A 13,823-nucleotide genomic window follows, 5' to 3' on the forward strand; every position below is an offset into this window, starting at 1 on the left:
GTAGATGACATCTGAATTTTGTGACGGACCTTTGGTACAGTTCCAGAAGTCGAAGGAGTACTTAGAGGGTCATTTGAATGTACCAAGTGGTCACTTATGATAGTATTTGAAACAGCAGTATCATTAGTAGTATCTTCGACCCTTGTAGTATCTGGTTTATCATTTTCAGCTAGTCTAGTTTTATTGTCTAAACCAAGCTGAAATGAGTTTAACATTTTGTTTGGCATAGGTTCTACATTTCTTGCTGCTGTGTTGTAAGATAAGACAGCGGGATATGATTAATTATTTTCCATTAATTCTGATGTTCTATGAGGTTTACTCATTTTTTTTTCTGACTCATTAACTTTTGCTGGGGGTGTATCCCCTTTCTCAAGGTGCTTGACGTTTGATTCAGGCATTGTTACAGACTCTTCACTTAAAGTCCTCTTGTTGACAATTGTCCCAACATCCATTTTTTCTTCTTTATCTTCATTGGACTTTTTCAGATTCAATTTCTTTTGTCATTCCCCATTTCCTTTTACTGCATCTACAAATGACTTCTGGGTGTTGAATTTCTAGAAAGTCTTTTGTCTTGCCTCTTTAAAGGTAATGCGCTCTTGAGTCTTGATACAAAGTGTTTCTTTTTCAATGATATACTTGATACATGATTAATGCGCCGCATTATGGTCTCCCCCACAATTAGGGCAGCATGGAGTAAGTTCACAATTCCCATGTTCTGTTCTTCCACAGTTAAAGTATATAGCTGGTACATTTCTTTCTTTTTTCCTGCATGTTGTAATTAGATGGCCAAACACTTGGCAATGGAGACATCTTCTGGGAGCGGGAATATACGGTCTAAATGGCAAGTGAAGCCATGCAGCTTTCAGAAATTTAGGGAGTCTCAAACAATCAAAGGCGAGTATCAAAATAGGCGTTGGATGTAATATTCCCCATATTTTTTTCTTGATTCTTCTCACATCAACCACCTTTTGATCAGCAAATTCTTTTCAGAGTGTGTCCTCAGAATAATGTAAGAGTTCAGTACTATACACTACTCCTTTAGACTGATTCATTGTTTTGTGAGGAGTGCATTTTGCTGCACTTCCCTCTACAGCACTAATAGATGGTAACTTTCTACTTTCATCTGGTGATGAAACTTCTATAAGCAAGCTTCCTTCACCTTGAGAGGCTATCTTTGGTTCTCTGCCAATGCATTTCACAATATCTCTATGGACAACAAATATATTCAGTTCTTTTATACTTTTGTCGAGGTCAAGAGAAAGGTATTTGTTATACGTCTCGGGTTCTTGAGATCCAAGTAAAATTTCAATATCATGATTAGCATTCCTATTTCTATTATTAAATCTACTATTCTTTCCTCTATTCTGAACTACATAAGGGCTCGTAGTAACAATCAAAGAATCTTTGTTGTTTAATCTTTGTTGTTTTCATTGGAGGAGGTTGGGGATGGCAAAGGGAGGTCCTTATCCAAGCCTAAAGTTGTCAACGGTGCCAAAGAGTCGGGGGGTCCAGGGGGTACTAGAGAGACTAGTCATGGGAATCTGAAGGAAAATAAATTGGGAAAACATACACACATACACACACAACAACTGCTTGGGAAGACCAACAAGATATCGCAGACCAGACAGGGTTCAACATTCTCCACCAACGGCACACGCAGAAGTTGCTTCCCCACGGTCTGCCCCATACCCTACCCTTTCGGGATAGCACCAATATGCTTGCAGTGGCCCAGGTATAAGCCAATCTGCCTGCTGGGAGTTCTGCCCCAACTAATGGGGACAGAGTCCCCACTCCAAACATATTGGTGGGCTTCCGGAGAAAAGCCAGGAGTCCCATCCCAAAAACCATCCCCACCTGGATTCCGATGGGCTGATCCCTGGAGATGGTTCCGCCCTCTAGATAGCAATGGGAAAATTCCATCACCATCTCTTAGGTCCAAACCATAGTGGGTGGCGACTCACCACCACAACTCCCACAATTAGCTTCGAATCCAAAACCCCTCCAAACCACGAACCCCTCCCAGACTTACCCAAGCAGTAAAATTTTGCGAAAGTGGAAATGTCCACGCCAGTTAATGCCAAAAGATTCGGCCTTCGCAAGCTTGAAGGCAGAATCCCTTACCCCCTCACCACGTGAAGGAACCTACTCGAGGGGTCACATTTCCCCAATCTGACCTTAAGACCAGCTAATCTAGTCTTCTAAGGATTTCCTTTAGCACTTCCAAGTGTTCTTGGATTCTGTAGCAATCAAAATATCACCCGTGTATACAAACACAGACTTTCCCAACAATCCATACAAAACTGTATTAACTAATCGTGTAAAAGTCATAGGACTACCTGACAAACCAAAAGACATCCATGTAAACTCGAAATGTCCCTTCGGCAACGAGAAAACCTTGTATTTTCTTGATTCCTCATTAAGAGGAACTTGCAAAAACCCCTGCATAAGATCTATACTTGCATATACATTTCAACCCGTCAGGAATAGTCAATTTATTCAATCTACAGAAGTCTACACAGACCAGCACTGAACCATCTTTCTTAGGCACAGCTAGTATGGGAAAATTAAAAGACGATGAACTGGGCCTAATAATGCCTTCCTCCTTCCATTTATTAACTTCCTGTTCTACCTTTTCCCTAATCTTATATGGAATCCTATAAGCTGGAATATAAATCGGGTTAGTACCCTCTTCTAAATGGACCTTGCGTTCTAACACATTGGTTAACCCTAGTAGATTCTTCTTAAATAGATCATTCACTTTTGTCTCTGTAAGGGCCAACACTGATATCTATTATTTCAACAGTGTTATTGCTCACCACATCCGTCTATCAACCATAGGTCAACAAAAAGTGTAATTTAAATATATAACATATAATATATTTCTGATAACGCTTATATATTTCAGACTTGTGACATAACGTGGTTTAGAAAATCCGCTGATAATCTACAAAAGGTTGCTTCGCTTTACCAATGCAGTTCACTTTTCATCAACCTGTTAAAGACAAAAAATGACCGGGTGCTGATTTTGGGTCATACGTTGGACAAACTTTTCCGTTTGAAATAACTCTCAAAATTAAAAACTTAACCTTGGACATAAACTTTCACGCTCAAGGTAGAGCTACAAAATATAACCACGGATGTGTTGCCACTCATTTACGTAGAGGTTTCGTCATGGCAGCACAATAATATATTAACTGTTTCCTCAATAAGGTGAACCTTGAATATAATTCTGAGAGTTCCACTCTTCCTTAAAAGAAGCTTGATTTTATGGCACGTATTTTTTTCAATACATAAGGGGTTAACACCTTCCATTTATTATCATACTTAAACCTACGTTAACTGAGTGCTTACAACGTAACAATTCAATTCTAGTTATTCCTTAATTTTGTGATGTATTACCAAATTTCTGATTTTTCATAAAAGACCATTGACTACAAACTAAACTACTTATATTTATGAATTCCAAATTCCTCATTAGTTCCTCGAAATATGGATATTCCATGGAAAGATTATGTTCCTCTCACCTAATGATGTTACGCGATATCTTTTCTTTTTGTTTTTTATAACAGGATGGTGCGCGTGGTCGATCTCATGGTCGCAACAACATTACGAACCGTGCTTCAAAACACCGTCAACAACCTTCTAAAAATACTGAAAACAAATGTACCCACAGAGCCTGCTTCTGACAGTCTACACGACGAGGTAAGCACGGAATACACGGCGCATTCTCTACTTAATGAAATCAAGCGTCACATCAGACATATTCCTACTCTTCAACAATAAACTGCAACCATTCCTCCTCACTCAGCACTTAATACCTTCTTTGCTTTGCCTGTTAACCATCATCTAGGTTCTAGACTATGTAACCAACACGTCGCATGCCAAAGACAATTGATATTCACTTTACTTTCAAATTCCACTTCCTTATATAAGTGATGGTTAATACATCGTTGAACATAACTTGCATTTCATTTTACACAGATGTTTCTATACGCTCACATAGTACACACATCTATCGATTCATATAACTATACAATATATATATTATATATCATGTGTGCGTACATATGCGCATTTGTTCATAACAGGTTTTATTCTCAAAGATGAGGTCTCTCTCTTTCGTATGATGGAAGGGAACTATTTTCGAGGGCAACTGCATTCCCTCAGTAACTTTAATTGAAGTATTCTTTTTAATCATTTCAAAATATTCCTAACAAGCTCTATAAGGGGTATCTGAAAGAATTTGAGACTCAAATTCCTTTTCCTATTCTGAGTATTCCAACGTCTCATTCCCCAGGACGGAGCAAAGGAAGAGGAGCAAACGATGTTTCTGGTGGTGGTCGGGGTAGAGAATGACGCGATGACATGCTCGCCTACCCAGGAAGGGTTAGTCAGTGGCTTGAAAACAATTCTGAGAACTTGCGAGATCACCATTATGTGTGTCCTGCCTTTGCTTCCTTATTTTACTCCTCACGACAGGTATGAGAACTGTCTCTGTCCTACGTTTACTAAAAAACTAAGTAACCACAAGAAAATGAATTTTAGGTTAAAAAATAAATAAATAAATAAAAACTTTCAACACTGTCACATTACTTGGGCAATGTTTCCTACGTTGTAGCTATTCTTGTCTGCAAACAACGCTCACGAATTCAAACCAATTGCATATGGCTAGACAACTTTCATCCTTCTTTTCGTGCAATGCTTGGTATAGGTTTTTCCTGCATCACCATTAATTTTACTAGGCGAATAATAATGACCTACGAAATATTCAGACTGTCTGCTGGACCACCCGATGAGAACGTAGTTCTTCGCACAATGTTGGAAGACGATGCCCAGCTGCGAGACACTACAAATCTAATTCTCTCGCTTGTTGAGGATTACTGGAGGAAAATAGAGGACACCGTGCAACCCTTGAAGTCACTGCTGAAGGAAGCACAAATGAAAACCCAGCAGGAATCAACTGAGGAATCTAGTCAGCGTGGTTAGTCAAAGCCAAGTTTTCTCTACTCTCTCCACAGAAGCAGATTTTTCCAGGCTCTTACAACCTTCTGCTCTCTAAATTTCCCCTAGGATCATTTTCTAAGCAAAAAATATTTTTATTAATAAAATAAAAAAAAGCAAAAGGAAACATAGATGAATAGCTGAAGCATAAATGGAAATTTGTCCTATTTCAGTATTCTATAAACGAAGTCCAACGTGAAATCAAGTAACCAAACAAATCATTTTTTTTATTAATAGATGATGACAACGAAAAGTCACAAAGCCCGTCATTACTCCCCAAAAGGAGCAACAGCAAGCTCCACGTTCATTTTTTCAATAACTAAACTTTTTGTTTTTGCTAAATCTAACGTATTTCCATATTGGCTTCAAATCCGAAGAACATCACATATAAAAGGCATTACAACATATTCTTTAGAATATTCACAAAAAATATTCTAAAGAATATACTAAAGGGAGCAGACGTTGCCAATTATATCATAACGAACCCAGTCACATTGTGAACTATGCCTTTAAGGTCAGTATCAATTACCTGCCCTCGGAATAGAAAAGTCACCTGTTCGGAAGAAAACGCTTTTTCTTCCGAATGCACACTTGGAGGTCAAACAAGGATATCATCTCCTGACATTTGAGAAATGAATGGTGCCACGTCCTACACAAACCATTCATTTTCGCAGAAATCACAATCACGATGTCTTTTTCTCAAGTTGGTTCTTTCAGTGTCGTAACTTTCATTAGTTGCATGTAATATTTCCTGTATAATAATAATAATAATAATAAATAATAATATAATAATAATAATAATAATAATAATAATAGTAATAATAATAATAATAATAATAATGAATAATAATAATGATAATAATAATAATAATAAATAATAATAATAATAATAATAATAATAATAATAATAATAATAATAATAATAATAGAGACGACATATTTCCAATAAAAATCATCTTTTGGAAAAGTTGATCAATTACCTAATGATTTATGAAATAAAATTGAAAGCTTCTTTCATTATCCTAAGAAGCAATAAGTCCTCGTTATTTTCACAGTTACCTGGAAGAAGCAACTTGCATGAAAGTTTCCCTGCTCCACTTTATATTTCGCCAGAATTGCTGAACTTGATTACCCTGACCTTTTTACAACACTTAACCTGTGATTTGTCTTGTCAATGGCCTAATGCAGAATTAGGGACGTTGGGGACGTGGCTAGCACGCATCGAAGGGCTCGTCACCTCCGTCGGTCAGGTGAATGAAATCGTCTCTCTGGGTCTTCTGCGAGTCGACCAGACAGCCGCCAAGAAAGTCGTCGTCACCTCTCTCAGACAACAGCAGCAACGAATGCACCAAGAAGTTAGTCAGTAGGTGTTACAATTTACAGTTTCCGATATTTTAACTTTTCTTTGGGTGTGCATGATCGCTCATTCTTTCTAGTGACGAAGTAAACATATCGTCAATTATCCAACACTGTCACTTTATTTAGAACAGGATACAAAGGTAACGGAGGAAATAAAATAACTGAATCATGAATCTGAGTCGCATCTCTTGCAACCTCGCAGCACAAAAATTTTGTGAGCGTTTAAGATACAATCACATTTTCTATCTGCGTCGTAGAATCTAAATGAATACAAGACAGGAGAACTCGCTGAGAAGTAATTGTGTCTCGCCCATCATTCTCACTCACCTGCCGAGGTCATCTTTTCACTAACTATTATTCCATCTTTTGCTGTCAGTAAATAACTTCCGTGATAATGGACGGTACTCCACACCTGGTCGCAGACTTTTTTTCTCTTTTATTAAGAAATATTACTTTACAAAATTAAATTTTACAATTTTGTATATACATTATAAGATCTATGTATAATATAAAAATATTACAATTTTATTATTTTTCTAAATGTTTTTAAATTAGAAACATACTGATTCGTGAAAATTTTGTGAACATTAGACTTAAATCCTATAATATTTACATTAAATGTATTCAACAGGCTATTCTTTATACATTTAATAATTTGCTGGTCAGTACTTATTCCCAAATATCTTGCCATCCATATACTTGAAATAAAATCTGCTATTATTACCATTGCTGTATTTTCATCCCTTTTTGAGTTTGCTTCAAAATCTAGTTTTAAAATCCTTAACCTGCTATTAGTTTTTAATTTACAACATTTTCTAAGCAATTCGAATACCCAGGACAACAAATTCTTAACCAAAGGACAGAAATATACCACATGCATATTAGTTTCTATGCATCCACAACCGCATTCCTTAACATCTTTTATTTTCATCATGATTAGCCTATCATTTGTACTTAAAACTTCATGAACATACTTAAACAAAATTTCTCTAGTTTTATTTTCTATATACTTATTATTTACATGTTCCCAAGTTAGTTTCCAGTTGAATAGTGGATACAATTTTTCAATGTTTGGAATATATTCACTGTTTTTCATTAAATGTTCATATACCACTTTCGTTTTTATCTGTGGATATTAGGTCATCTTATTAGCACTTCGTAATATATTTATCATACTTTCACATAAACTAGGTGTAAAAATAGTGCAATCCTGATGTTGGCATTCATTTTCTATAAGGTAGGTTGCTCTGACTTTACAATAATAAATAATCATTTGGTAACCAAAACAACGATCTTTTAAACATTTTAGAAATGTACTAAACATGATTGACTTCGCTTTACACTGAATATCAATAATTCCGCAACCACCTCTTAATTTTGACAAAAATATAGTTTTCCTTGCAACAGGTTCACAGGTGCTGCTCCACAAATATTTGAAAATACTTTTCTGAATTCGTTTTACATAATCCACTGGAGCTGGGTATACATGCATCGTATACCACAATTTTGCAAGAATTTTAAAATTTACAATTATTGCTCTTTGAAACATTGTTAATTTTCGGTTATGATAGATCCCAATGATTTTATTTATGCTACTTTCTAATCTATTCCATTTCAAATCTAGACTCTGTTGATAATCGTTGCTATGATATATGCCTAAAATTTTGCAACAAATTTTCAATACTTTTAAACCATAATCTACCCATGCTACCCTCTCTTTCCAGTTACAAAGTCCAAAAATTTAAGTTTTACCTCTATTGAGAACTGCACCTGAAGCGTTCTCATACTCTCTGATAATATTTAAACATTCCTCTAGTGCCATATCACAAGTAATAATTATAACAGGGTCGTCTGCATAACCTAGCAATAATACATGCAAATCATTTGGCAACTGTAAACCATAATTAAACAGCCTCTTTTTAATCATTCTGTAAAATACTTCCTGATAAATGATAAATTACATCATAGATAATGGACAACCTTGCCTTACAGATTTATTGACAGGAAAAGGGTCAGAAATATGACCATTTATACACAATACACTTTCCGTATCTGAATATAACATTTTAATCCAATTAACAACATCGTTATCAAAACCAAATATTTGTAGTATTCTAAATAGTAAATCGTGATCGACACGATCAAATGCCTTTGACCAATGCAAGTTCATCAAGGCTGCATTAATGTTACTTTCATTTAAATAGAATATTAAAATCTCTAATAAAAAAAGTTCAAATTGTTAATTGATCTTTTCTCAACACAACAAAATTGCTCCAGTGATATTATCATATGTAAAACCTTTTTAATCCTTCTCGATATAATTCTTGTTATTATCTTAAAATCAACATTTAACATTGTCAAAGATCTCCAGTTATTAATTATATATAAATCTCCTTCCTTAGGTATGATGGATACAACCCCATTGTTCATCTTTGAAACATTCTTGTTCCTGAACACAAACTTCATCATTTCAATAAAATCCCCTTTAACAATATTCCAACATTTCTTATAAATTATAACTCAACCGGTAATCCATCTATCCCCAGGCTTTTGCCCTTTTTTATGCCCCAAATGGTATCTAACACTTCTGTTTCACTGACTGTTTTTGTTAATATTGTATTATGTTCATCTCCTATAACTTTCTCTATGATATTCAAGAACTCATTTTGCCTATCCATATCTCATTCTTCTTTCCGGAATAAATTCTCAAAATGTTCTCTCACATGATGGCTTTTTGGTTTATTATTTCACTTTCATCATTTCTTTTTATTTCACTTAAAAAAGCCTTTGGCCCTTTCTCTCTTCCAAGTAGATGCACAGATACCTGCTCCCCTTTCAAATGGTTTTCTACTTTAGCCCTTACCTTTACACCTTCACATATTTCATTTTGAATATCATTTATTCTTGATTTTAACTGATTTGCAATATCAAGATTACCAGGATCTAAACTAGATTTCCCCATTTCTTGAATAAATTGATAATTTAGCAGATTTAACAGACCGTATTTTTGCTTATTTACCTGTTTTGAGCATTTAATGAAGAAATTCTTAAGTTCATTTTTTGCAAATTCCCACCACAAAATTATATTGTCAAAATTACATTTCTTTCTTCGGATAAATTCCCAGCATATAGTAAAATTATCTGCGGTAATATCATTTTCAAGTATACTACAGTTCAATTTCCAGTATCCCTTCCCTATTTTTACAATATTTTCTAATCTCAAGAATAATTTCACAGCACAATGATCTGACCATTGTGCTGTGAATGTTAAGAGATATTATTTTGGAAATCCTTGACATAAAACCTATCCAGTCTGGAACCATAATTCTCTCTCAGAAAAGGATATTCAGTTTGGTGATTTATGATAAACCAAGCATCCTTCAATTTTAAACTATTTTTTAGATCCAGAAGCGATTTTGACAGATCATTATCAGGAATTTGAGCAATCTCTCATGCTTGTAATGCTATTCCTATCTCCTCCCATTATTATATTGCTAATGTTGTTTCTTAAGAAATATAAAATATCACTACCAAACAACTTTTCTCTGTCTCGTTTTTTATCACTGCCTGAAGGAGCATATACATTCAAAATTTGAATTCGATCATTTGCACTCTACATATCGCACTTACAACGAAACCATTTACATCAATTTCTGAATTTAAAATTTCCACATTGGATGTGTTATTAACAAGTATAGCTAAACCTCCTTTAAGATTTTGAGATAATTTATGAGAATCTGACAGTACTGTTCTAAAGGTATTCAAATTTACTTCATCATTTTTGACATTGTGCTCTTGAAATGAAAAATGATATAAGAAACCTTTATTCCAACAAAAACATAAAATTAATTAACTTCATCTGCTCATTACATTATTTCAACCCATTTACATTTATTGTGTATTGAATTTCAAAGTATTAAAGGGGAAAAGATGAACATAGAAACAAAAAATTTAACAATGCTTTGGTTTCTTAGAACGATTTTTATACATATTGTCCGAGGAATCCCTTTCATCCGAAACATCAACATTTTCCGTGTCCATTGCCTTATCCTTTTTAAGAGTTATTCGTAATTCATTGCCATCATCCTGTTTAGTATGCCAAGTCCCACTTTTCTTATCAACATTGGGTAGAACCTGAGTTTCATTTAATCCCAAAGCATCGATTTCACTTTCTTCGCTTACAATCCCACATTCCTCGGTAGTATTTTGACACTTATTAGCATTTGTATATTCATCCTCATTGTCTCGCTCATTTATATTATCTACATCATTTCCTAGATTTATTGCATTTACTTTATCGTCTTCATCTATTGCATGGTGAACCATTGCTTCCACTAATGTAGTTTTCATTTCACAGGTTCCAATTTCCTGTGATTTAATAGTTCCTTCACTGATAAGACTCTCCTGTGTCAGCGTCGCAGTCTTCATTAACAGGCTCTTCGTTCTCCTCGTTTGGTGTTCCCTGCCTTTCCTCTACAACTGGAAGAGCGCACTGGGGATTTTTAACATGTTCCCCCTCACCTCCAATTTCTACTTCTACAATATCTTCAATCTTCATGTACCTGGATCCTTTTTCCTTCTTTTCCTGATGAATCCTTTCCGGTCCTTCTCCTATTTAGGTTGATTTCTGGGAATTCTTCTTCACTTAACATCGGTCTAATCATTTCATACTCACAATCCTTTATCATGTGTCCTTCTGCTCCGCATCTATAGCATGTACGTAGTTGTCCATTATAAATAAAGGACATAGCCTAACCATGGGTTGTAATGGAAGAAGGGACATTTTCCTTTGACCGCATTGCAGCCGTCCGAACACCTGTTAATAATGAAAACTTGTTTTTTCTTATATTCTCAACTTTTCCATATTTCGACAAAACGAAAGTTAAAACATCATCTGGCATTTCGAATGGTGCATTCCTTATTGATACGTAAGTTATAGATGAACTTAGATTCTTATCTTGAACAATTCCACTCTTGTCTAACCTGAATTCCTTGTCTTCATATCTCTCCATCAGCTTCTTAAATACGCTACGTACCACTTTTACTATTACTCTATATCTACTCACTGACTGCACACCTATCACTTCATCCTGGGCTAGTCCCATGCTCTTAAAGAGGGCATCATTCACTATTTCCATAGTTGGATAAACTGTAAATTGCAATCCAAAGGAGTCCGTTCTCCTCAGTGGTGCTGAAAACGTCCCCCATTTTCCTGAAGTTTATTTTTCCCTCAATATATGGTGGTAGTGTGTCCAAACCCGACCGGGATTCCGGTAGGCCAGGTACTTTCGACCGTGTTCACATAAGACCATTCTAAAGCTTTGGTTGCTTCCTTGTTGTTTCGCCTGACATCGATCGACTGCTGTTATGGGACTATAAATAGTTCAATACACCGAAAAAAAACACCATGAAACAAAGTCGCTAGATTCAGACCATATTAATGGGTTACTCACTACATTTTAAGGTGTAGCCTTCCTATAGAACACTGGAAAAACTACTCAAAACAAAGAGAGCGGTTCAAACGTCGTCTGAATATGAATACTACCTCGCAGACTAAACAAAACAGACTTTTCGACCTTGGATCATTGTCATATATACAGTAGTTTATAAGATTAGTCATAATGTTACCAAGTAAGCAGAACAACTAATGGTCAGCATGATGACAGTATGACATTTTAGTGACCTGTAATTGTGCTAACAACAAGTAATGAAAATGGTTTCAATTTAATTACTAATATGATAATCGGGAAAAGGATGACAACAGCAACCACACAAAAAAAAAAAATGGTAATCCTACTAGCCCTAATGTGCCAAGGACGCAACAATCTCGTTTGTAACGCAGCCGGCAAATATAGTTTTGCATAATAGGATGACGCCACTTGTAAGGATTACATGACCACACTGCGACATTACATCTCGAGAGAAAGGACAAAAGATAACGCGTCAGTCATGATTTTGTAAAATGCACGATGAATGCGATCAACTTTCTAAGTAAAATTTTAATTAATAATTCTGATCTATTTCAACAGAGGGTTCGACCAAAGGGTGAAAGCTTTACAAGCAGATGCTACTGACAAATGGCTGGGATTGGAACAAGCACCGGTAACAGCCGAACAGGTGGTAAACTTATTGAACTACGTGCTGGAAGTTCGAGGGCAGGTAAGTCTACGTAGTACACATGAAACCTTTTAATAATCTGCTCTTTCACACAATAGTATTGGGAGTAGCCGAGTGACTTGCGTTCAAGTCCCACGCCTTTCGTTCAGACTGTTGCGTGCGTGTATTCGATCAATTATGCTATTCTGACGGCCAAGGATCTATTATTCAAATTAAATGTTAAGCTTAAAAAAGTGGGATTACTCGACTCCAACAAGGGAGAGATCTTTTCCATTATTTCTGCAGCGTGAATGCCTGCCATTAACATCGACACTTGTACACCACAATTTCATCAATCTTTCATCAATCATCTGTGGCTAGAAGAACAATATTGAAGCCAACGCCTGAGCAAAATATACTTCAGAAACTGAATGTTTACTCTAGTCCACACGAGTGGAGTAAATATGAAAAATGCTTTGACAATATTGCATCTGCTGACGTGATCTCATTTCTAGTTCCCGTTCTTAGTATATAAATCCATAAATATCTGTGTATAAAACATTAATAACTGTCACTTTTATAAAAACCTCCCACCATTAGACTTCAATTGCATAAAAAAACGATTCTATACAAAAAGAAAAAAAATTTGCACATACGTCGAAACAAAAATTTTCCGTCACACACTGCATTCTCTTAATCTTATTTGTCAGATGGATAGTGTCGGGGAGGAGGAAAAAATAATCCAGGAAGCCTATGAAATGATTCAAGGATATCATATCACTCTTCACCCTGAGGTACGTACGATAAATCCAAGACCTGTTGAGTGGGAATATTGTAGGTCGAAATCTAGAGCCAGCTCTAGGCATGTTATCTATAATCTAATGCAGACATATTATGTTGTTTAAAAATTAAGAACTCTAATTAAAGAACTGCTATGTTAAACAGTTCATTTCATCTGTATTCCTGATTCCAGTGAAGGAATCAACAGTTTGCTATTAAGATTCATGATTCTTATATATATAATATATTATATATATATATATATATATATATATATAATATATATATATATATATATATATAAAGGATCATGATCTTAGCAACAAGCTGTTGATTCCTTCACTGACATTAGGAATACGGGTACTCCTAATTCCAGTGAAGGAATCAACAGCTCGTTGCTAAGATTCATGATCCATATATATATATATATATATATATAATATATTATATATATATATATATATATATATATTATGATTATTATTATGATTCATGAATTATATATGATATAATATATATAATATATATATATATATATATATATATATATATATATATATATATGATCATGAATCTTAGCAACAAGC

At 35.1% G+C, this 13,823-nt stretch overlaps 1 protein-coding gene across 1 annotated transcript in view; it reads left to right on the plus strand.

The window, feature by feature from the left end:
• Positions 1-2,058: 2,058 nt before the first annotated feature.
• The window catches only part of LOC135199646 (dynein axonemal heavy chain 6-like), a 125,733-nt gene continuing 113,968 nt past the window's right edge, over positions 2,059-13,823 (plus strand). The window contains 7 exon segments of the mRNA XM_064227803.1: positions 2,059-2,132; positions 3,570-3,702; positions 4,298-4,479; positions 4,773-4,972; positions 6,190-6,364; positions 12,390-12,519; positions 13,167-13,250. Coding sequence (XP_064083873.1) covers positions 2,059-2,132; positions 3,570-3,702; positions 4,298-4,479; positions 4,773-4,972; positions 6,190-6,364; positions 12,390-12,519; positions 13,167-13,250 — 978 coding nt within the window.

This window comes from Macrobrachium nipponense, chromosome 26 (assembly GCF_015104395.2).
Source record: "Macrobrachium nipponense isolate FS-2020 chromosome 26, ASM1510439v2, whole genome shotgun sequence".
In the NCBI taxonomy this organism is placed as follows: Eukaryota; Metazoa; Arthropoda; class Malacostraca; order Decapoda; family Palaemonidae; genus Macrobrachium; species Macrobrachium nipponense.